Source organism: Anas platyrhynchos, chromosome 1 (assembly GCF_047663525.1).
Source record: "Anas platyrhynchos isolate ZD024472 breed Pekin duck chromosome 1, IASCAAS_PekinDuck_T2T, whole genome shotgun sequence".
NCBI classification, from domain to species: domain Eukaryota; kingdom Metazoa; phylum Chordata; class Aves; order Anseriformes; family Anatidae; genus Anas; species Anas platyrhynchos.
The window spans coordinates 196,809,048-196,835,185 of NC_092587.1; the positions used below are offsets into that span (position 1 = coordinate 196,809,048).

Below are 26,138 nucleotides of genomic sequence, written 5' to 3' on the forward strand. Positions count from 1 at the left end.
TTACCACTTCCAAAGTGGTCATCCACACCTGTCTGAACTGGAACTGGCTGATAACCAAATGTAACCTAACTTTAGTTAAGGAAACTGGTACCCGCTGAGGGATTAAGAAGGCTATCTGAAAACGTTTAGTTGTCATCTTACCATTTTCTGGATCTAAGAAAAATTTATTGTTCCCAGGACCGTAGAGAGAGTAGCGAATTTCACCATTGGACCCAATGTCAGCATCTTTAGCTTTGATTTTTAGAATGACTTTGTTTGATGGAATATCTTCAGGAAACAGTGCTGTGTATGCAACCTAGAGAAAAAAAAAAAAGACCAAAAAAAAAAAAACAAACAGAAATGTAAGATATGCAATAACAGTATTTTATAACTATTGTACAACTTTTTTTTTTTTTTTTAAACTCTCTGTAGTGCATTTTTCTATACAGGAAACAATTTTCCTTTATGTAATACAGTCCTAGAAATTCAAATCGCTGCTGAGCCTTGAGGTGTCACAAAAACAATGCCAAATTATGACTCTTAATAGGGCTAGTCTTAGGTGTAAAATGCAGTCACATCTTCTGTCTTCCATTTCTTTCATCAACACCCATGAAATGGATAAGTGTGCTAATGAAGACAGCTGTTTTTATCACATCATCCAGCAGTGTTGAGGGAGATACGGATTGTGATTCCCCAGAGCGGAGCTTGTAATGACAGCAGTCCATTGGTGATAATGTAATGATGGGAATTACATGTGTGTATACATATGGATATATAAAAATAAGATTCTGCAAGCTGTACTGTTAAGGAAATCTAGTTTTCATAGTGCCTTTTGTTTCACACACACCTTCCTATCACAGTAATACTGGTTTCCCACATTACATCTCCATAGAATAAGAGACAGCTGATGCTGTGAAAGCTGTGGTCAGGCCATACTGAATGCATGCCTGACAGCTCGAGAGCAAGCTATATTCTTCTACCTTTTCCACTGTGTCTCTGGCTGCTAGCCACCTGACACATTTGGGAAGGCTGGAGTTAGATTAGACTGAAGACATTTCCACATGGATTGTGAAGGAAAAGCATTCTTTTTTCTTTTGGGGGAAAGTGGCTGCCCTATAGCAATACTACCTCACAACCCTTTGCATTATAGAAAGCCAGCTAAGAGCATATTGCAGAAGATGGAGGAGACTCCTCCACTGCCTTTGCCAGGCCATTATCCTTTCACCTTGGCTTCACAAGACTGTTGTATCCTGCTTCCCTCCAAATCACTCTATATCCCTCACCTAAGACCTTCAGGATGAAAATGGGCATCTCCTGTAAACACAGCAGTGTCATCCACCGGGAAATCATCACTTCCAGCAGCACAGAAGATTGCAGAGGGTGTTGCTAACTCACCCGCTCACAGACTGGGTTGTTATCATTAACATCAGTGACCGTCACTTCCACAGCAGCTTGGGTTACAAAGAGGCCATCCGTGGCAGTGATGTTCAGGTAATACACATCTTGTTCTTCCCGATCTAGTGGCCTTTTTACATAAACCTTCCATTCGTTCTGAACCAGTCCCAGAGCAAACTTCCCTTTGGGATTCCCTCCTGCAATGAGACAAGCAACACACAACAGGTTAGGGCATCCCTCCAGGGCTCCCACCTGATTTAAGCATAAATACAGGCTCATCCTAGACAACCAGGAATATGCAATTGTCATTTGTTTTCCAGTGACAGGTGCTTTCAAACTTGCAGATTCAGGAAATCTGTAATGAGATTACGTTCCCTGTGTTTATTGCCCCCCAAACGGCTTGTATGAAAGTGAACCAATAACTTTCAGCGGAAACAAAATCCATTTAGCAGAGCTGAAGATGATCTCTTGTTTAGTTCCCCTTAAGGGCAATCAAATTCAAACTGTGAACAATCAATAGTCCTCTCAGGCTGGTACAATTGTCTTTCCACTTAGTCTCGGGAGAGGATGTAATACACCGCAGCTCTTGTTACCAAGACAATTTCATTAGCTGTTGATTATGCAATCAAGGACTGGAAGTAGGTTCTATTAAGGAATCCTCTAATGAAAGCTTTATCATACAGCTGTGCCTTTCTTCTGCTCATTAAAATTCTAGTTTTTAAAAAAGTTTACACGACAGAAGAAGACACATTAGTATTAAATAGTCCTAACAAGAGGTCATTTGAGGAGCAGTTGGAAGATAAGCACTACAATTAGGTCAAATGTATCAGAGAGTGAGAGCTGGGGAAAGCCAGTGAGGAGTGCAGGAGTCAAAGCAGAACAGCTTTTTATCATGCTGTAACACCAACAGCGAACCTCGTAACATTGCTCTTCCACATCATTAAACCACATGGGGGAAAAAGCAGGCTGGAAGAGGGAAAGATTTTGTCCACATCATCCTCAGGAAGGAAGGAAGGACATTTCACATGTAGGTGAAGGTACAAGGAATCAAACCAGGGATAGCTCTTTAATGTATCTGACAATAATATACACTTCCATTTGAAACAGTACCGTCCTCTGCCAGCTCCACAAAGAAACCACTATTAAGCACCTTTCTTTGAGCCTGTTTTCAACCCCCTTGTCAGACCAGACAGAAGACCTTTTACGCCAACCACCCAGTCTTCTGTGTCCAGTATCTAACATGTTTGGTCTGTAAAAATGTATCTGCACATTTAAGGATTTAGGATGGAGAACAAAATAGTTATAGCAAACTTGTGTGCTATAGGAACTGAGTGAGGCCAAAGAAAAAACGATCACACTGCTCCACTGGGTAAACTTTAATTCCAGCTAACCTGGTACTAACTCTTTTCCCACCATATTAAGCTTTCTCCCGTGCAGAAATGCAATCTGAGAACTGCTATCCATGTTTCTCATGTATAAAAGTGCTATAAAAATATTAAGGGAAAGCTTATTCTTTCTTGTGTCAGGATCAAGAATGTCAAACATGCTAAGTTTGGCTTTGCTCACAACTTATTCAGGGTCCTGACATGTGTCAGGGGATCTGTCCGAGCTTAATGGAAAGACCAGGTTCTTAAACCTTCCTCTCTAGTTCAATGTTTGAGTAAATAAGTGTTTAAAAAAAAAACCAACAAATCCAAAAGAGAAAAGATGTATTTTAAGGGCTGAATGTATTTGAGCTGCCTCTGCTGTCAGGAGATTAGGTGTCACTGCTGTTGTTTCTGGTGGCACAATTCTGTCAGTTCCTGGGGACCTGCTTAGCAAAAATAAGGCAGAGAAGATCTGAACTTAAAACTGTGCTTAAAATGAAGCAAAAAAATGTAATGCACATTTCATGCCTTCTTCATACATCAAAAAGCAAAAAAGAGGTCACGGGCTGTAATCTGTGCCTTTTTCATTAGCTACCAATGACAAGATAGACTGGTTTCTATTTGATATGAACGCTACGTTAGTTGAGATGGGCTGAGGAAATCTTTCTCGTTAAGCATCACCATTTGAGCTAAGTGTAATTGTGTCAGAAAACAACGTTGTAATGAAGAAGATTTCCCGAAAATTAGTCAGATATGCATTATAATTGTAAAAGGCCCTGTAGTCATACAGAGCACAAAACAGATATGTCACAGATATTTGCTGTCGATAGAAAATCAACCTTTTAGGTCACAAAACCAAGCTGATCTCAGTTTTCCCACTGATTTCTATGACAGTTTGGAGTAACCATCATAGGACTCAGACAAACCTTGTTTAACCTACTGTGTGATATAAACTGACTTCCCCTAAAGAGGGTTACTTAGTATGTTGATGTGCACTGCAGGCCAGTCTGAATACAACCCAAGGCAATGTGAAGCTGTCCACTGACTTGAGTCTTAATGTGATTGTCAAAGAAGGTAGACCCCTGCTGATTAACATTAAATTCTCTCTATTCAGCTCAACATCAGCATAAAAAAGCTTAACGCTCTTTTAGAAAAGGCTGTAATCTTATCACAGTGAGCTTAATGTTGTAAACCATTAATAAAAATGGTCTTAAATACTCTTATTTAGCTTCATGATATCAATCAGTGTTTTCCTGCATATTAGTTCTTTTGTAAAAGGAAATGATTAACTGTCCTGAGCTACTATGAAGCAATGCACTCAAGGTATGGATATCCCATTGCTAAGTAAAGAGGAAAGGTAAAATCTAATTAAAATCAGCTGGTGGCTTTTATGGCTGGCAGTAACACTAGCTTGGAGCAATTTTAAAATCACTGTTGCTTTGTTGTTGATGGAATAGCTTTTGAATCACACAGGAATTTTGGGAGTATATATTAAAAAATGGTCCCTGGAATCCCTTTCTCTCCTCACTTCACTAGAAAAGGATCGATTTCAATGGCCAAGTAACCTGTGCAATAAGCAGCAAACACGTGAAACAGTTTATTTGCATGCATTTTTCATGAGTGCTACCTTTCTTCTCTTTTGCTTCTCAGGACTGGCTATATACTTTGTTGATGGAAGACAAAGGAGGAAGTTGTACTATACAATGTAACAGAAATAATGAGATGTAAACAGTAAAATAATGCCAAGACATATTCTTAAAAAAGGAAATGCAGGAAAAAAAATCCACACTGTGGCCCAGGGAACCATTTTCTAGTACTTCTACATATGTCTCGATGCAGATCTCATTCTGCAGTGATTAATTAACTTTTTCACTAATATATGTAAGCAGATTCAGTATCCTAGGGGCGTTCTAATTAATTAGTTTTTCACTCTGAATAATGTAGCTTTTCTAAACGGAAGCCTCCTGACTACATGTATTAATGGATTCTTTAAAATCTGTTGGCAGTTTTCTTATGTTCTACTTTGAATGTCACAACAGTGAAGTACTAGCTACAAAAAACACTCCAGTAACTTTTTAGAATGGCTTTGAGGGTAAAAGAATCAGCATTATCTTTTATCTTTTGTTACTTGAAGTTTAAATAATGCTCTCCCTCCCTCCCTAGTCAGCAAATAGTACAAAGCCAAATCAAGCTCAAGTTTAAGAAAAGAAAGAAAACAGCTAGATACAAATGAAACGCAGAGACACAGTGATCCAAAATAAACGAATCCTGACACACATCATTACTAAAGCACACACAGAGGGAATTATAACGGCTAAAAGGGAACTGAAAGCTAGAAGCCAGCAGTATCAGTTTTCACTGCAATGCTGATCTGGGAGGAAGAACTGAATATTTACTGGCTTATTTATTTAGATTCGCTCTTACATTTATGCATCTATTTAGATTCTTTCAATTCCTAATTAGAACTCCGGGCATTTGTAACTTAAAATCAATAGGTTTACCCCCCACCCCCCACTTTAAGATGTTGCATGTTTACTGAGCTGCCAAAATTATAAACCCAATTCTCTTAGCTTTACTATTGTAAAATATGCATACTGTTCTTCAGCCTGCAGTACAAGTCTTCCTCAAACATTTAAGCAAACATTTCTGCAGAACTCCAGATCTCAAATATAAAATAGAAGCAAACAAACAAATTTTAATACTATTGTCTGTTCTTTCATTTACATGCCTGATGGAGCCTAATTAATTCAAAATACTTTACGATACCAAAGTCCTAGCAACTGACATTTTTCTGATGGCTTTTCCTTGCTTTCCACTGTTAAATCTCAGTAATACCTCGCTGTCTTTAGGCTGGCTAAACATCCTAGCTAAACATTGACATATCCCTGTTGTTTGTCAAACTACTACAAATTATAAAGGCAATGAGCTTGAATGAGCCTTCAGAAGGAAACTACTGTGCTTCCTAAGTGCACTTGTGTCAACTAAACTTTCTAATGGCTTTCTACTTAGATTTTTATATCAAGCTTTTCCTTTGTGAACATCTCCACTTGTTATCAAACTCCAAATAACAAATGAGAAGTGCAAAATTTTTTTTCCACTATCAAATGCAGATTAAAATGGCAGTTTGAAAAATGGAGTTTGAAAATGGCAACTACTTGCCAGTAATCATGGCCACCTGTCCTAAAGGGAAGGAGTTCAAAACAGAATGTATATTTACCCACCAGAATGCATATTCCCCTTTTCAAAGTTAATCAGAAGGGTGCAATAAGTGTTTGCATTTCCTAAAAAAGTGCAAAGGGCTCTTAAGTGATCACATCTGTCCCAGAATGCTTCCTCCTTTCATCTCCTGAAAGATGATTTTTTTTCCATCTCTTTTCTGTGTGCTACTTTTCATGATGTGTACTTGCACGAAGCTGGTTTTGATGGATCCAAATGTTGTTACTGTAATTTGTCTTCTTTTCCCTTTTTGTCAGTGTCCTGTTTTTCCTCAGAAATTGTTTATTGTATTCATTGAGGTTTCTACAGCTCAAAATGCCTCCAAAAGGATACAACATTTGAATAATCACCTGGCTAATCCGATCCATGAAATATTCAAACGCAGTTCCCAAGCTTAAGTTGGGGTGAAGTGTGAATAGACTATTTCATTACTTAAACTACACTTTAATATGTTTTAATATCTGAATCAAAAAAAACTAGTTTCTCTATGTGCATCTCCCAAATTCAAAGGATATACTCAGACAGTGGGGTTTCTGAGCTCATATGCTCTAGTAATTGTACAGTAGGCATTAGAGAAAGTTTGTGGCTTTGACATCTAATGTTTTCAGAAACTAAAAAAATGGCAAAATAACTGACATATTTCGAACTGTTTTAATTAAGGTACAAAATGACCTGAAGCTTTTGAGTCATATACGACAATTATTTAAAAGTCCATTTTTTGCTAAATTAACAGCACAGGAACGTGAAGAAAACAGATCAATACATAATTAAAAGCATAGTTCATTATAAGAGATGACAAACTCTTCAGAATAAAGAAAAAACAGTATCTTTAATTAAAAGGGCATGCTAAAATATTTTTGTTACAAACCTCAAGGGTTTGCATTTCCTATAGCACTTTCTATACTGGCATCTCAAATACTTAATATTACAAATTGCTTCAAATATTACAAAATCACTAAGATAAAGCACTACTTATTTAGTTTTAGACGTGGAAACTGAGGCACCATCAGATAATGCACCTTGTTTACAGCTTCCAAATCCTGTGCTTTACTCACAAGACTAATTATTGCCTCTAATTCTAATATCCTACAACATGTCGCACTACAGACACACTAGCTTTTGCAAGCCTTCAAACTGAATCTAGGCTTTTATGGAAACTATGAATCTCTGGCTCCTTTGAAAATGATGCTACTTCAGTTGCATAACATGGGCACTCTGTAGATAACTGGAACATCCCACTTGTCTCTATAAACCATCCCACAAACATTTCCAATTTAATAGCCAACACAGAAGTCTTGTACTCCAGAGCAAAATAAACAAACTGTTGTCCTGTGAGTTGTCAGACTTTTCATTTTTGCCCATTGCCTTCTACTTGTGTGCAGTCTTGTGTAATTCTAATCCTATCCAATGAGATATATGTGAACTTGCCCAATAATCTGGCTATTACTGTGTACTTAGTATTGTCTCTTGGACTGTGAAGTTTAGAGGGAGTGACGAAGTTTTTCCCTAAAAAAAATCTATTGGACAATGCAAGCTGTAGGCAGAAAAATAACTGCAGCACCCCATCACTCATAATAAACTCACACAAAATCTATCCTGAATCTCGGGGAAAAGAAGGAAAGAGCAATGTTACCACACTTTGAAAAATATGTTAGTAATGTAATTGAAATTGCCACATGCTGTATATAACAATGCATGGCAGCTAACCGGTTCTTCAGAGTGGATTACCGTTTCACCAGCCAGAAATCTGGGCTGATAAGAAATTGTATCCCCATCTTGTTCCAAGGTTGCTGCAATGTGCAATTTTCTTAAATAGTGCTATTTTGAAATGGTTCCTACATGCACTCTCCTCTCTCAAAAAGAAAAAGGCTATTCCAAAAATTTTAATGCTTGGAAGTGTGAAGATTTTCTCCTTAAGAATAAAAAGTTCTTCTTCCCTTGGCTGGAACAGTGTCATGATATTTTCCAAGTTGATATATTAATTATGATGGGTTGATGGGTCATGCTACATTGCACTGCAGCAAATCATGAAGAATTATTCTGGGAAGTTAGAGAGAGAATCACCTGGACAGACACAGACTGACACAAACACAAACACACATTCCCTTCCCTTCTCAGCTTTGCTAGTTGCTGCAAAAGTCTGTCCAAACTAAAGAAAAAAAAATTTGAAGGGAGATGCATTTGTCTGAGTCACAGTGATAACTTAGCTGAAACCCTGGTAATTTTTCTCCGTAAAACTGAACACATGCACAGTTCTTCAGTAAAGCTGTTTTTGGGAAGAAAGCATGCTTGCCTTTTCTTACCTGTAATATGGTAGCTAACCTGCCGGTTGACATCAGATGTATCTTCATCCCAGGTGCTAAGAACAGCCACAACTTCCCCTGGAGCATCACTCTCCTTCACTGATCCTCTGTAGACCTCATGCTCAAAGACAGGTGCGTTATCATTTATGTCTGTCACAGTGACTGAGACCAAGGTGGTTGATGACAAGGATAAGGTTTCCCCTAGATCTGAGGCCACCACTGCAAAAGTGAAAGCAGGATCCTTTTCATGGTCCAGATCCTTCAGTGTGCTAATCCAGCCACTGTTGCTATCAATGGTGAAAGCTTCTGTGATCTTCTCCAGCTCTGATTCCAATGCAAGTGTATAGGTGACCTGCCCATTTGCACTTGAGTCTGCATCAACCGCTTTAACTTGCATAAGTTTGGTTCCTACGGGCATCCCTTCCATTATTATAGCATCATAGCTTGCTGTTTCAAATATGGGCTTGTTGTCATTTATATCCAACACCTTCACCTCCACATCCACTGTCAACACAATGTCCACTTTGTCCAACTGAATGGTGGCTGCAACTTTAAAGTGAAATGCAGAATTTGTCTCATGGTCAAGTCTCTTATCCAGTTTTAAGAGTCCCGTGTCTTGTTCTATGATGAACACACCATCTTTGTTGTTTTCTGACAGCTCACCATTAACTGTGCTGTACAAAGCACCCTGATTAGGCGTAACATGAACAATGTCAATAGTACTGCCTATGAGGGTATCTTCTGCTATGGTGAAAGAATACTGGGGTTGGGAAAAGGAAGGTAAAATGGTTTCTGGAGGTAAAACATGGATGTAGACAGGAATGAGGGAGTGCTTTACAGGAATGCCACCATCAACTGCTTTGACAAAGAATGACAGAACTGTGTTTTTCAGTTGGTTAAAGCTACCCTTGGTGACCATCCATCCATTGTCTGGATCTATTTCAAGCAGATCAGCTACTGAAACCGAGGCCTCGCTATAAAGAGAATAGGTAATTCTGGAATTGGCTCCATCATCTGGATCTACTGCTTGCACTTGGGTCACCAAGTAACCCTTCCCAACATCTGCTTTGACGCTTGCTCTGTATTCAACTGTCATGAACTGGGGAGCGTTGTCATTCTCATCCACTACTATCACCCTCACAGTGCAAAATGTAGTCCTGCCACCCCCATCAAGTGCTCTCAGAAATATACCAATGTCGCTTTCTAGCAGGTTCTCGCGGTCTAGTCGCTCAGTTGTCAGAATCTGGCCATTGTTATCAATCAAAAATCGGTCCTTGGCAAAGTCATTTATTATGGAGTAGCTTATCTGGCCATATACACCTGAATCCCCATCTGTGGCCTTCACATGAAGTACCTTAGTTCCAGGAGCTGCATTTTCTCTAACCTCTGCAACATAAACACTCTGTGAAAACACAGGGCTGTAGAGGTTGGCCCCAAGGATCTGGATATGCACCTGGGCTGTGCTGGTGAACAACCCATCTGAGACAGAGACATTTAGGCTGTACATGGGCTCCATTCGCTGCTTCCGATGGTTGGAAAGGGTGATTACACCGCTCTTACTATCCATAATGAAACTGGTCCGATCGTTTCCTGATAGGATGCTGTACTCCAGTCTGTCAAAATCAGAGCTGTCAGCATCTGAGGCTTGGACGCAAGTCACAAAATGACCCCGAGGTGCCAGTTCGCTCACATACGATTCATATATTAGCTGGTTGAAAATTGGAGGGTTGTCATTCATGTCTGTTATTGAGATACTAACAAGAACTTCACTGCTAAGTGGTGGGAACCCATTATCGGTTGCTCTGACTTTCAAGCTGCACTGCTGTATGAGTTCATGATCCAACATACGTGCTGTCAGAATTAGGCCACTTGTGCTGTCTATATGGAAATAATCTGTGCTGTTAAAGGTGTCCTGGACTATCTGATACTGCACAATTTTGTTATTGTCAGAGTCAGCATCAGTAGCAACAACCTGCAATACAGGAGTCCCAATCAAAGATGCTTCAGATAAAGTAGCATTATAAGCTGACTGATCAAAAACTGGAGGGTTATCATTCACATCATTAACAATCAAGTCCACAGTGACCTCAGCTCGAGCACCAGTGAGAGCATCGCTGGCTCGCACCATTAGCTTAAAAAGAGAATTTATTTCATAGTCCAGTGGGCTGATGACACTCAGAACTCCGGTATCAAAGTCAATATTAAACTGATTGTAAGGATCTCCATCTACAATGATATAAATGATTCCCTGGCCTTCTGGACTGGTTGCATTTATGCTTAAAATTGGTGTGTGAATTTCTACATCTTCATTCACAGAAGCTGTATAGAAGGGCTTGTCAAACACAGGCATTGCTTTGTTAACAATAGTAATGGGGAGCTCTACTGAAGCAGACAGTGATGGGTTGCCACCATCTTTTGCAAGAATGACAACCAAATACTCTATATTAGATAAGTCAGAATTGAAGGCTTCTTTCAGGGTGACGCTACCAGTTCCCCTATCAATTTCAAAATGTCCATAATCTTCCTTCAGAAGATATGACACATCACCATTTTCATCCTTATCTTTATCAATAGCTGTCACTCGATATATCAGGGTACCAGGCTCAGCATCAACTTGCACAGCAGCGTAGTATGGAAGCCCTACAAACACTGGTGCGTTGTCATTTATGTCTTCAATGTAAACCCTCACAACCACTCGAGCAACACGAAGGTGATCTAGTTCACGGCTTGCTTCCACCACCAACTCATACAGCTCTTGTTCTTCTCGGTCAAAGGGTATACCAGTCGTCTGAATGACTCCTGATGTGGGTTTGATTTTAAATTTGTTTCCTGGGTTTAATATACTATATTTCAAGGGCTCATTAAGACGGTTACCAACAGCATTTACCACAGCGATCTTTGTGATATTGGTGGTGTTTTCTGAGATAGACGTGGAATAAAAATTTTGTGTGAAATGAAGCCCGCTATCCATGGCTTCTTTTACCATTATTGTCACCATAGCAGTGCTATAAAATTTCCCATCAGATACTCTTACTATTAGCATATAATGGTCTTTGGAGAGGCTATTGTTTTTAATGGTGAGTACTCCTGTGCTTGAATCAATCAAAAAATGGTCCAGATTGCCTTCAATTAGACTATATGTGAGTTCAGGAGGGATCTCTGAATCTGGGTCTGTAGCCTTGACTTTGAGAACCTCAACACCAACATATGTGGGCAGAAGCAGGACAGTCTCAAATACTGCCTGGCTGAAGACTGGTGGGTTGTCATTGACATCAGTTACCTCAATGGTTACTTCAACAGGGCTCTCTGCTGTAAGCTGAGGATTTCCACTGTCTCTAACATGCACATGGAAGTGGAAGTGGGCTATTGTTTCATGATCTAAATTTGCAATGGTTCTAATTGCACCTGTGCTGGAATCTACTGTGAAGTACTTTTTTGCAGTAGATTCAACGATTTGGTAGACGAGCAAAGCGTTCTGGTTGCTGTCAGCATCAGTGGCACGTATCACAAGGGGGCTGTTATTTGCACTTCGGACTATGCTGTTTACAGGAGCAGCTTCGCTTATGCTGCCTGAGTACTGAGAGAAGAGAAAAACTGGTGGGTTATCATTTTCATCAACAATCTGAATGTTCACAGTGGCATTTGATGCCATCCCTGCCATATTTGTTGCCTGTACAATGAGCTGATAAGAGGAAGCACGTTCATAATCAAGGGTCTTTTGACTGGTGATGACTCCAGAATATGGGTTTATAGTGAAGACTCCATCCACATTCCCATCTTTAACCTCATAAACTAATGTGGACTGACTGATTGCAGAAAGAGAGATGACAGAAGTACCAATATCCACGTTTTCATTAATCTCAGCTTGGTATTCTTTGAGAGTGAACTTAGGGTGGGAGTTATCTGCCATTGTCACAGATATCCGTACAATTGCTGTTGCAGAAAGTGGTGGAGAACCTTGGTCAGCCACTTTAACTGACAGAACAAACTGTCCCATCGTGGTTAAGTCTGGTTCCTTCAGTAATGTAATGATCCCTAAAACTGGTTCGATCTTGAATGTGTTTCCTGTATTTCCTAAAATGGAAACATTGCAAGAAAATTAGAAATGAAATACAATGCATTTAAATGATAATTAATATAGGGAAATTAGCTGCAATTTGTCAAAGACAATTATTTAAAACAAAAACAAACAACAACAACAACAAAATAACAAACAAATATAAAATAATTATAAAGGGCCTTTTAGTCTTTCTTTCTGAAAATCAGGCCATCCCAGTAGGCAGTGCAGGTGTTCAAACTTTCAGAAACTCAGATGCTGGTGTTTATTACCTTGATTCTCAGTGTCAACATTTGAGCATGTGGTGCATGTATATTACTACCACCAAACTAGGAAAAAGCATCCCTAAATTATGGGAGTTAGTCAAATACATGTACACCTAAGGCAATGAAACTAGATCAGAGGCTAACAAGCCAATTACATGACAAATGGATAACAACTCAGTCTCTTAATTGAAGGGGATATTAAGCAACCGTAGAGAAGATTACAGTAGTTCAAGACTCAAAGAACTGAATATAAAAAGGTTAAAGTGGCATTTAGAAAAATAAAACTGAACAAATAGCATAGAAAAGAGATTAAAGTATCTTGTGGCACAAAGGTTTATCATACAATCTCTGAGGAGGATGAATCTAGATGAATGAGATTTAGAAGAAAATGTCATGAAATGTCTGGTATAACATGCAAGCAGGGATATCACTGCACAAAGGTGAAAACAGCGAGTTTGGATCAAGGACCTTCTTTGGGGTCCTTTTTTTTTTTTTTTTGTCTTTTTCCTTTTTATATAGCTGCATTGCCTACCTCTTCTTTAGCAAGACAGATTCACATCTATTGCTGTGTATCCCTATCCTGTAATTAAAGTTGCTTTTATTAAGCAATCAGTATTTGCTGGTTTCTTGAGTGCCTGCTTGAAAGAGGACATGATGTGCATATATGGCATGAATAAGCATACAGACTCTTTTTCAGAATTTGATTCTAAAAATATACAGCATGTACTGAGTTACAGCGATTCCAATCATTATAACACGTTTCTGATATTGTGGTAGTTTATACTCTAAAATGTAGAACTACTTCCAATCCATCCATGAAGTGAAGAGAAAGAAGTCTCATGAAACTGGTGATAAACAGAGATTTTTTTGAGTGGTGATTGCTACAGGTGCTGTGCACAAAGAAATAAATATGAGGATTGTAGCTGAAATACCAAACACATAGAATCCTAAATGAAGTGAGTTAATGTATATTATTTTATAGATGCATTTCACTATCTGCTGTAAATTCTGGTACTTGGAGGCTAATTTAAGCCACGTAGTATTGTATGTAGTTCAATACTGGTAGTAGCTTTCTATTTATATCAATCCTTTCAGATCAGTAAAGTTTACTTGACTAGATAAAACAAAAATTGTGCTATTCACTGAGGAGCTGAGATTCTGCCAGAGCTACAAATTCTCATAAAGAACACAGTATTTGTCCCACTTGCAGACACTACAAATGCTGCTGCAGTTGTTTTGTCAGTGCTTGCTAATACAAAAGATTTGTAGCACTGATTGCCTTACGTAAGGCCAGAGCTCATTCTTCTCCCTTAGGAATCTGCTATGAAATTAAACAAAAGTTACTTTCTCTACCATTTGCTCTCTTCACATGTAAGGTGATGTAAGTAATTCCCCTGAATGAAGGGGCTGTATACTATTTGAATGCTGCAGTTAAAATTAGTATCCTTAACTGCACAGATTTTATGGATCATACAGCAGCAAAAGGCTGAATTTTGATGCATCTGGGATTTGAACATCTGTGGATAATGAAACTGCGGGAGTGCATGGCTTATAATAAATGGAAGTTTGAAGCCTGACACTGCAGAGAGAACTCGATGAAACAGCAAAAGGCTGTAATAGGAGAGGGAGCCTGTAAGAAAGAAAAAAACACACAGACTGAAAAAGAATCATCTAATAGCCAAAACAACCTTTCTAATCTTTGCTTTTTTTTTTTATTTTTTTTTTCTCTGCATCATGTATTCTATTACCCGTGGAATAGAGCCATACTCCTAGCATGTCAGAGGGCTTCTTACATTGTGGTGGCACCTAAGAGTGATTGGGTTGGAGACCATCATAGGAACAAGGTGCCAAGAAAAAGCTGCTAACAGGCTTGAAATACAACACTGCCCCAGGAAGCTGTGTGGTCTACTCAGGGTTTGTTCTGCAATATACAATGCTGTCCTGTCTGGGTATGTGTAAAACATTAAAACAATAAAAACCCCAAAGGTTACAAATTTCCACTTCCTCCCCTCTTTTCCAGGCACCCGTCTTGGATATAGGCTAATGGTTTAACTTAGAGATAATGCCTAACTTCAGATTCATACGAGCCAGAGAAAGTTGCATTTGCTTGTGCGTGTAGCATAGATAATGTGAATTTCCCATGACCTTGCTGTTATACTGGCAGAGAGATGCTTTTGCTGTTTCAGTTTATATGGTGAATATAAATATATGAGGCTTAACAGCAAAAGCAATTTTATTCTGATATCACTATGGCTTCCCTTAGGCTTCTGTTGACATACAGTTGTTTCAAGAGCCATTGTGTCTCTAAACAACTATGGCTTTGCTGGCAGAAATTTTTAGTCTCCATGCTCCTCTGATCCTAATATTGGCAAAGATGCCAGGTTGTACCAGCTGTTGTGGCATTTGTTTATGGAGGATCACTAGGCACTAGACTGAAGCCAACAACCTGAAAACTGTCTCTATCAGCAGCTTTCAATAACTATTTTCCATGATGTTTTTGAAGGAATGACTTAGAGGTAAAAGGCTCAGTAGCCACCTAGTGAACGTCAATGAGATTCAGGGCTGATGCCACATTTTCAGCCTCTGTCCTAACCTGCTTCAATAGTGTAGATAAGCTCTGCATTTTCTCCTTTATCTTTGTCCAAAGCCGTGACTTGCAAAACAGCTGATCCAATAGCTGCTGATTCGAATACCGAGGCTTCATAGAGTGGGCTGGTGAAGTATGGGCTGTGGTCGTTGGAGTCTTCCACATTTATGATGACTCTGGCCAGGTTTCTTCTGTAAGGGAATTCTTGATCTCGAACCTATTGAACAAGTGCATGATACACTATTGGTACCCATTTTCTAAAACTTCACAAATTTTAGTTACCTGAGTGCTAGTAATGCTTTCAGTTCAGTTGAATACAAAGTAATAATATATTACATTTGACCCAAAGAACCTGCAGTCTGAACCACAATCACATATGAAAAACAAGAGCTCTGAGACTTTTTTTTTTCAATTGTGAAAAAATGAATGGTAAGTAAACATTGTGGCATGCATTTTTGGAATAGCAACCATATGACATCTTAAATTCAGTTTTAGGATTGCAACACATCCCTTTTTTTTTTTTTTTTTTTTTGCAATACATGTTATGTGGTCATGCCCTTATGCTAACTCTCCCCACTTTACAGCCTAGTGGCAAACATGCCTTGCACACTGCTCCTTTCAAAGAACTACAGACAATTTTACCCACTGTCATTAGTCAGGTCATTGAGTCGAGTCATTGAGCACTCGTATCTGCCAATGGACTCTTTCAGCATTATATATGTACATTCCATTTTGAATATGATGATAACAGTAGCAATCAGACTAGGAATAATCTTAAAAATTGTTAAGCACTCTCAGTGTTAGCATCATTTATTGCCCCTCTCTCAACTCCATACTAAAGATCTCTGTACACTGACAATCCTGCCAGCAGCCCTGAAATTCAGTTCCTGATACACAGGGCAAAAAAACCTACTCCATCAGGTAGAGATCAAACAAAAGCACTGAGAAGTGAAACCCTCTGTGGTTCAATTTATATTTATTTCTAATCCTGCTCACAAAAGAGCTTGCAGCTTTTTACACAGTGTGCTCAAACCCTGCTCAGCTCCTGCTCACTGTGTCTCCCAGCAGCTCTCAAATCTTGGGCTCCCCCACCCAAAGCTGTCCCTGTACCTAATATGTTGTGAGAAGCTCCTCTACAGAACTTCTCTGCAGGGCTATTGGGTATTTAAAGAAAACAGCAGACTACAATGTTTAAACGAAGACAGATTTTTTTTGTTTTTATTAACTTCCACTTCACAATATACAACCTTCACTTGAAAACTGAGACACTTATGTTCTGTATCTAGGCATACGGAGCAAAAAAATGGTAATTAATTTTCCCTGCATACCCAAACATTTGGAAAACGTAGCTGAAAACTGTATTTATATAAACAGTTTATATACTGAAATACGTCCGTAAAAGTAAACTATAAATGAGGCTTGTATTCAGAAGGGCTGTAGCATTCTGTATGGCAAGAAAGCCGTTATCTCCCTGTGAATAACTTCTCAAATAACTTTCAGCCTCACTTCAGAAACTCTGAAAATTACCTTGAGTGAGAAGACCAGATGCCAAGAGATTAAATAAATTCCTGCTTGCTCTCCCTTGAGATGGCAAATCATTTCATATTAGATACAATGAATTGACTGTAAGATTCATAGAAGTCCAAATAAAAAGGTAAAATAAATACACAGCAGGGCAGGCAAGATGAAATTAATGACTACTTACTGCAGCGGAAGTACTTTGCTCAGGCAAAGAGTGAGGCATGTTTGCACCTGAAACATCAGTGATTGTGTCTTGAGCCAAGTGAATATTGCTTTCTTACCATGACATTAAGGATGTGCTTATCTTGAGCTTCGTGGTCTAATCTCTCAGCAGTATAGAGCACCCCAGTGCTGGGATCAATTCTGAATTTTCTCACACTGACTGCATCGATGCTGCTGTGAATAGTGTAGCTCAGCTTATGTTTTTCATCTCTGTCTATGGCTTCAATTTGCAGAATTTCAGTGTCAGGGAGGATATCCTCTGAGATGGTGACATCATAACTTGGTTGAGAGAATTCTGGGCCATTATCATTGTTATCCAACACTTTGATAAGAACCTACAGTTAATAAAAGAAAAAAACATTTGGAGTTATTGAAGTCTAGTCAGACTGCTGAACAGGCACCTGAAGAAATGTAATTTACTTTAGATGGCTGATGATGTTACGTTGCTGTATGGTGGGACTGAGAACCATCATTTAATGGAAAATACTTACTGTTCAGATCAAAACAAGGTAAGGATATGACTTCGGCGGCAAAATGTTCCTAATTACAATATCTACTTGGAGGCTGATAATAAAGAAGTCCATGTGGGAGATTTTCCATATCTACAGATTGGCAAATACTCCTGCAATGGTAAATAGTAATGGTTCTGTTGTCCCTTACAAGTGCACTAGTTACAAGGGACTTCTGCAGCTATTATGGGATTTCCTTTTCCCCTCACTGTTAGTAAGGCAATAAAAGAATCCTTTTCAAGTTACTAAAATTCATCTTTTATATGATCAGGAGTATAAATCCTATGAGTATAAATCCTGCATTGTTCTCTGCCCCGTATATTGTGTTGGGGCATACTGGCACTATCAAACCATGCCATCAGTGGAGACTCCAAGTTGCTGTTACATCTCAGGCTAATGTCAGGTAACACTTGGTGAGGACAGACCAGGAATCACCCTGCCACAATGGTGCTGGCCCACCCCACGCTGTCCAGGACAGATAACCTCAAGGCTCTGGTACCAAAGAGGGATTATTTTTATGGTTTCACATTTGCTCTTCCTTTGCCAGTGATGCTTGTCTTTATTGCCGACTAACACAATTCCCCCTTGAACACCTACTCATTTCCTTTCCATTGCAGTTTATGAATGGCAGGACTGCTGCTAAGAATGTGAATGAACACTATGCCACTGGCTTCAAGCATGTCTTAAACCTTAGGTACTAACCCTTAAAGAAATGCAGAGAGGGGAAAGGCAGCCAGAATAATGTTGTTGAATAATGGGTGCCTACTACACCCATCTCAATGCATCACAAGGTGTCCCTGGTAACTAATAAGAAATAACTGGAAACTAGTAAGAATCACTATTTTCCAAGCTTTGCCTTTGGACAGTTATATTATGCAACGCCATATGTGTGTGGCTCTGATGAAGTTTTGTGTTTTTCACAACTGGAGGAGTCACATAGTGGTGAAAATTTGCTTTCCAGACTCTCTAAGCTGTAGGTTACTTAGAATCATAGAATCATAGAATATCCTGAGTTGGAAGGGACCCTTAAGGATCATCAAGTCCAACTCTTGACACCGCACAGGTCTACCCAAAAGTTCAGACCATGTGACTAAGCGCACAGTCCAATCTCTTCTTAAATTCAGTCAGGCTCGGTGCAGTGACCACTTCCCTGGGGAGCCTGTTCCAGTGTGCAACCACTCTCTCTGTGAAGAACCCCCTCCTGATGTCAAGCCTAAACTTCCCCTGCCTCAGCTTAACCCCGTTCCCGCGGGTCCTGTCGCTGGTGTTAATGGAGAAAAGGTCTCCTGCCTCTCGACACCCCCTTACGAGGAAGTTGTAGACTGCGATGAGGTCTCCCCTCAGCCTCCTCTTCTCCAGGCTGAACAGGCCCAGTGCCCTCAGCCGTTCCTCGTACGTCTTCCCCTCCAGGCCTTTCACCATCTTCGTAGCCCTCCTCTGGACACTCTCCAACAGTTTCATGTCCTTTTTATACTGTGGTGCCCAGAACTGCACACAGTACTCAAGGTGAGGCCGCACCAGCACAGAGTAGAGCGGGACAATCACCTCCCTCGACTTGCTCTCATTTTAAGTGAGAACAAATCTGGTGTAGCTGCTACTGATGTATATTGATACAAGGCTCTGGAAATGATGGGTGGATGAGAGGAGATGGGTTTCTCCCACATAATTAACAAGCAAAACAAACACATTCTCAGTGCTGATCTTATGGGAACAACAAATTTCCTCTGACATTGCAGCTATAAATTCTATAAATTCTGAAGTGGTTTTTTTTTGTTGTTTTTTTTTTTGGGCGGCACAGCAGCAAAACCCTTGAAAAAGAATCTAATACTGAAAGATGCAATGCAAAGAGTTGCCTCTTTTTCAGTACTGAAAACAAAAAGTATCCTTTGCGGAATATGCCCATGAAAACACACCTGATTTTATAATGAAGGAAGTGAAACAATCTTTTTATCCAAAAAATTTGAAATGTCAAATAGTCCAATGAACTGCATGGGAAAGGCTGTGCCCAGGACTCTTCCTGAAGATTGAATGACTTGACTCATCTCTCATAATATTTTCTTGGTTGCTCTGGAAAGTACCTGGCTCATTTTTAAGAATATACTTTATTACTTTGCTTGATCAAGCCCTGTAAACCCATACATTCTTAACGGAAGAAAAATACAGTTATACTTTTACTACAATATTGCACAAACAGATGTTGGCCTCAGAGAGAAATGAAACTTTAGATTTCCCTGATCTTGGAAGGGTTTGCAGAACACATTACCAGAAGGAACATGAGCAATTGTAAGCAGCAGTCATAATGAACTAGCCTGGGAACTGTTTAAAAGACAGCTGAAATAAAATGTTCTGTAAGTTAAATGGCATAGGACTTCAACTGCGCATTCCATACAATTTAATTTTCAGCAGATTATGGTACGCCAGAGTGAAGCAGGGAGAAACCTATATTAAGTAATGCTTCAGTCTTGGACAGATAGCAATAAAAATGGGGTGAAAACATACGTTGCTGGGACTATAATAATGATGAAAAGTTACAAAGCTTTTTATATTTTTATCGTTGCTATACAATATATCAAGGCATGTTTCTGACCTGACTCAGAAGAAAACAAACAATCAAAAAAACCCACATCTGAAAAGGATGTAAAGAAATGAGCTGAAATATATGAAAGAAAGACTCAGGGAAAAATAAGCCTCCATCTCTACTCTAACGGGACACAGAGCCAGTGCTGAACAACTTTTGTTAGTGTAAGGAAGGGACATTGAGGCAATCTGAGCTTGGGACAATATGATTATTGGTTTCTAGCATTTAAAGGCACCTTCTCGAGCACTTTTGATACCCTGAGTTCTTGGCAAGTCCCACTGTAACATGGGCAAATTATCTTACTGCTGCATTGCTAATACAGACAACAAAAAAACACATTTAATTTTACTTTTAATTGGTGGCCAAAAGCTCTGTTATATATTATTTTATATATTCTAACAAAGAAGGAAAAACTTTTCAGATGGTTTTGCTGGAAAACACTGCAATTTTGATTCGGCAGATGCTATTACAGCACGGTCTACTTTGAGCAAGTAAGCTGCCATCTGGGGGACAGGCTCCTATGTGTGACTTTGTTTTTAACATTGCTGTGTGCAAGCTCAAACTATTCTGTGGAAAAAAAAAAAAAAGAAAAAAAAAGGTAGAGAAACACAGCAAAATGTCTTAGAGGTACTTCTAGAGCAGCGATGTGCTGTTTTGTTACCATGTGGTGTGCGACCACCCCAGTGTGGGGCTCACTTCCCATTATAACTGGTGCATTTTGGGCTCATTCTGGCAAATTATGAAAGCAGAGAAAGGCATAAAACTTTATCCACCACAAAGCTTGCACCGTGACTGTGCAAGCCATGGCTCTGTGATTTATGCCTTTACAAGACTGCGTAAGCTAAAGAGGGTAGGACTGCATCAGTGTCAGAGACCAGGCTTAAGCCATGAGGCTACAGAAAATACAGTGTGAATTCATGAAGCAGCACTTCTTCCCACTGAAAAAGGCGTAAGATAATGTCCTGACACAAAGATAGTGATCATGATGGTGCCTGCAGAGTGGAATGGGTAAAGGGGAAAGATTAAAAATGAGGTCATCAAACTGTGTTCAGCAAACTCACAGGGAACTATATGCAATGTTGTTTTGAGAGTTTCAAGAACAGAACTTTATTATTATTATTATTATTACTATTATTTCACTTCCTGCCTACTGTAAAACTAATCAAGTGCCTGTTTAAGTCGCAGGCGGTTTACTACTTAGAGATGACAGCATTTTAGTGATTTGTCAAGTGATCCACGTTGCAATACACATTATTTATTACATACTCTGTGTTTCAACAGCCACTTCCATCTGGAGATGAAAGACAGTGGCTTAGAGATGCTAATGAATAAAGAGGTCGTTACTGATTCATAATTTCTTCTATCAAAACAGAGTTAGAGCATTTCTTATTTTCGTCAGCTGTCCCTCAAAATCCCCGTGAGTCAACTGTGATTTTAAGGTTATGGTCTCTCCTCGCTGGGGGCTGGGGTGGGAGTAAATCTTCCTCGTGACACAAGGAAATCAGACTATGTAAGTGACTACTGATTACAGTGTTCTGTCAAACCTTTCAGCTATGGAAAAAAAAAGTAACTCTATGTTCTTCAGAATTTGACAGTCTTAGGAGCTACCTGAAAACAAATAACGTCAAATAAAATGGAACTTAAGGGCCATTTAGAGTAGATATTAGTCCTTCAGTCCTTATAGCATTTTGGCAGAGCAAGTGACTATTATTATCCTCATCCTGTACACATGAAAATACTGCCTGGCAGCAAGACTAAATGATTTACCAAAGCCATGTGAGAAGTAAAAGTGGGGAAGAAGTTCAGGGTTGCATTCTTAGGTTTATTTTTCAGCCACCCCACTTTTTATTAGTTCATTTTAAAATCCTACTTTCCTATGCAGAAATTTCCTGCCAGGGCAGCATGACTTCTAGTAAGGTGTTATTTAAAAAGAGGGGAAAATCTTTTCTTTTAATAAAGGACAAATGTTACATTGACACGAACACCAGGCTCATAGAAAATCAGATCCTACAAACATATGTGAGACTGAGCAAGCTGAATTCCACTAGATCGTTAATATGAGGAAAAGTTACTCAAATTCATTTAATGGCTGCCAAACTTGGACATAACATCTTGGTACTACTGGCAAATTTCCCACTGACTTTACAAGGGCCGTGACTCTGCTCCTTGAAGCTTTGAGCTTTAACCAGCCTGGAACATGTCTTTCAAAAAAACACCTAAAATCAAGTCTTATCCTACCGAAGGCACTCAAAGACTCACAGTGTATGTGTACTTTCATATTTTCTTCAGATTTATTTCCAAATGGAATATAAGACTAGAATGAACTGTGTTACATAAATAGCATTTATTATTCCATAGGTGCCCAAGTGTTGAGCTGTGACAATACCCATTCTGCAAAAGCCAAGACAGGCTATAACAGCATCTCCAGAAGGTGACAAATGGAAATGCTTGCTGTTTGTTTGCTGCTAAGTAGGGATTCCTCTTGCTGCAGACTATGCAAGGTCCTAAAACACTAAAACACTTTCCACAGACAAACATTAGCTGCAAGTCTTTTTTTTTTTTTTTTTTTTTTTCCACGCTCATAAAGCAAACCTGCAGCAAAGCAGTCTCTGCCCAGTTCTCCTTGAAAGCTCGGATCTGTTCCAGTACATGGCAGGCTCCAGAAAGGCAGGCTTGCCGATTGCTGCTTCCATTGTGCACGGCCTAATTTATAGTCCGAACCAGCGCCTCGCTATAAAAGATCTGCTTCTCCCCGCTCACTTCCTATTTCCCACAGTTAAAGCAAGTTTCAAATAAAGGATTCACGGGCCTCCAAGCTTACAAATTAGGCAAAGTAACACTCAGACCATTTGCGAAGATTTTGTATTCAAAATGGTAAGTGAAAGGCCTAGAGAAATACAATCAAATCAAGGCAGAACAAAACCTAATGCAGGAAGTCTCTCCAAAGCTGTTTTTAATGTTGCCCATCACAAATACCTTTGGTTTAGGCACAAACGTATTTGAGTGAAGACTGGATACATGCCAGGAGCTGCTTTATAGACATTTGAAGCTGGAAGAATCTGCTTGGCTAATTGCTTGGTCTGGGCACAGTGTTGTAATACAACCTATTAAGTGCCTGAATTGCGTAAACTCAGGTTACGCTTTTGTACGGGTTTTTGAAAACCTATTTTGATTTAATATTGCTTTCAATAGTGTTACCACACAGCTTTATTTGCTTCTTCCTGACAAGTTGTTCTCTCTCCAAGCCCCAACCTTAACATAAAAATGCAAACAGTTTCCCTGTGAACTTCAATGGCTTGTTATTTATACTTTACCGTGCTCCTTGTGTTGTACTAAAATAGGGGGGAAAAAATCTTTGTTTCCCAGGCAAACCAGTGCTGAGATTGCTGGATGGGTCAGAAAAAAAGTAGGATTAGGATACTTCTAGCTTGGAAGAAGCATTCAACTGAGCAGAAGTAAAAAACTGAATGGAAACACCACATCTTCTTCTTCATCCTATAAGGATCCACTGCCTGCAAGGGCACTGCTCAAGGTGTCTGTCTTCAGAGGAGCGATTTATTCAGAAGCAGTCGACATCTCGGCATATTCCCACTCTGCTGGAGATGTGTGTGCAAAAATGCTGAATTTTGACTTTTCTGAGGGCTTAAACTTGTTTAACAGCTGCAGACTCACCAAAGGGCCAAATGTCACCGTAAAAATGCCTCTTGTGTTCTGATGTCTTATCTACATAGTGGTCACAGTCCTCTAAGTAGCACTTTTCACAGTTTAGTTAACAGAACCACCTTCACTCAGTGCGACTGATCAGCTCCTTGTTGTAAAAAAAAACAAACAACACCTTATAAAGAAAATGTTTTCTGACAGGTGAGAGCAAGTTTGCTATCCTGAAACTTGCAGCTAAAGGTCAATCCACAGCAGCAGAATGAATTATATTCCACAACCTTTTGCAAGGAGAGACAGGAGGGGCAATGAGTGGTAACTTCTCCCTCCTGCTATTTCAGCCTCGTTGGTTCATGTTGAAGGCACTGCAAGTGACCATGTATTGATCTACAAACACTTCTCAGGGGGAAGTGTATGTTCCCCTCTGAGTGCCCACACTAGGTGAACTGCCTTCACCAGCAAATAGTGAGAAGGTTTGTAGTAACTGAAACTGAGGCATTTTTTGCCTGCTAGCTTGGAAGCATCAGGCTTCATGCTTTAAAGCATCTTTTTTTCAGTGCTAGGATGATGAGAACAAGGAGGAGGCAAGGAAATATATGAAAGAAGACTGCCTTTTTATGCATAATATTGTGACTCCAGGAGTTTGTTCTTCAAAAAATAATTGCCTGCTAGTACAAGATTCTCCATTAAAGTGAAAGATATCATCACTTAGATGATCGTTTCCCAGTGTGCTGTACTTTTGTGGGTATTTTAGCAGTATGCATTATTAAAAAAAATACACTATTCCTATGCTATGCTTGAAAGTAAAGGATGTGAGCTGTCCAGTGGAGAAAAAGAAAACCAACAGCAGAAATTTTGGTATAAACCTGAGGCATGACCAAGAGAATCTCTGATGCCACTTAGTCAAAGGAAGTCAATATTCTGTCAGGAATGGGTGTTTAGATACCATTGCATACCATTACACTGGTTTCTTGTTGGAGGTTTCTCTCTCTGCTCGTGCAAGGACAAAAGGCCCCCTCCCACCCTGCTGGTGGCAAAGAGCAGGCTGCTCCAGAAAGACGTGGTCCCAGTTTTCGCCAGCACGTGGAAAGCAGAAGCCCTGTCCCCCCATCCCCTCCTCAAGGCCAACAGCTCGCCTGGCAGCTGCAGGAATCATGTTTCGCAGGGATTTAGGGCCAATGTACATGTTCAGCCTTTCATAAATTACCATGTGGCCTTGAGCAATGATGAATTAAGCTAAGGGGAAAAAAAAATACAAAAGCTCTCCGCGGCTTATTCCTGACTTAGCCTTCCTAGAAGTTAATCAACCTGACAGAAGCTTTGAACCCACACTCCAAATATATAAATCAAACTAGTCAACATTTCTTCATCCTCCCCCATCGCCACCGTGCTCGGAGCATGGCAGCACGGTGAGAGGCAGCAGCTCAACAAGTCCTGCTGCTGTGCTTCTCACCTGGGAGCTTGCATTCCTTTCTGCTAATCGCTCCCAAACTGATTACACCTTCGGTTACAAAGGAAATTGGTGATTTTTTATTTTTTTTTAAATGTTCCTTATGTTCTCTTCACCTCTTTTCACAACAGCGAACTGTTAATACAACAGATGTAGCTTTTAAATCAAAATCGTTTCCTTCCTCTGATGGTAGAGCAGTGAACCATGTGTGCAGTAAGGCACGAAGGAAGCAAACAGTTTATCAGAATCCAAGGCGTGCAGGAGCATTGCTGAAGAAACTTACGCAAGACCGTGCCAGGGATCATGTTACTGAAGCAAAAATCTTTGGCATTTTTACGCTGTATTTTGCCACCTCCAACTGCGTATCAGACAAAAGGCCAGAAAGAGATAAAGGGGAACAGGTGCGGTGGAATAAAAAGCAAGACTGTTCCATTTGGCACGCTGATGATCAGCTGCTTCACAATGAACCACTGCGCTTTTGGGGGGCTTTGTATTATTTGATTGCTGTACAAGTGGATGAATTTATACATTTGCTTTCCTACCACTTCCTCTTCTACTGTATCTTTTTGCAGCTATAGTTAGAAATGCAGGTGTTGCTGTGCACATGAGACAAAATAATTCCAAGGTCATTTTACCGGAACTCAAACAAGGCCACTGACAGCCATGAGCAGATGCTTTTTTGACACTTTCTATGACACTTGCTATGACATTACTTATCAGTTTTTTATATTTTTTTTCTAAAAGGAAATGAAGACGAATAAGGTCACCAAAGGCTCTGAAGTACAGTCAAAAATACAGTCTGAAAGTTTTGTAGCATGGAGGGATAATTAGGCAGGCCATCGTTCCGGCAGGTTAGAGATAATGATTGCTTTTGAAATCTCTGCTGTGAACAGTCAAAGAAACAAATTCTCAGATGTTGTTCAGGCCACAATTAAATCCCCAAACAGTAACCATGTAAAGAGAAGGAAGTGGAGGGAAGGAGGGCTTGTACCCATCACTGATTATCAAATGCAATCTTAGATCACTATCTT

General features: G+C 39.7%; 1 protein-coding gene across 13 annotated transcripts in view; it reads right to left on the reverse strand.

Moving 5' to 3' along the window:
- The window catches only part of FAT3 (FAT atypical cadherin 3), a 419,198-nt gene that overhangs the window by 70,972 nt on the left and 322,088 nt on the right, over positions 1–26,138 (reverse strand). For 12 of the 13 annotated variants that reach the window (XM_072032791.1, XM_072032790.1, XM_072032787.1 and 9 more), the window contains 5 exons: positions 16,973–17,248; positions 15,177–15,387; positions 8,261–12,334; positions 1,375–1,571; positions 142–295 (listed from right to left, as the gene is read on the reverse strand). In XM_072032791.1, the coding sequence (XP_071888892.1) occupies positions 142–295; positions 1,375–1,571; positions 8,261–12,334; positions 15,177–15,387; positions 16,973–17,248 (4,912 nt within the window). Of the gene's footprint in view, positions 1–141; positions 296–1,374; positions 1,572–8,260; positions 12,335–15,176; positions 15,388–16,972; positions 17,249–26,138 lie in introns of those variants that run through there. The other variant, XM_072032794.1, reaches the window with a different exon arrangement.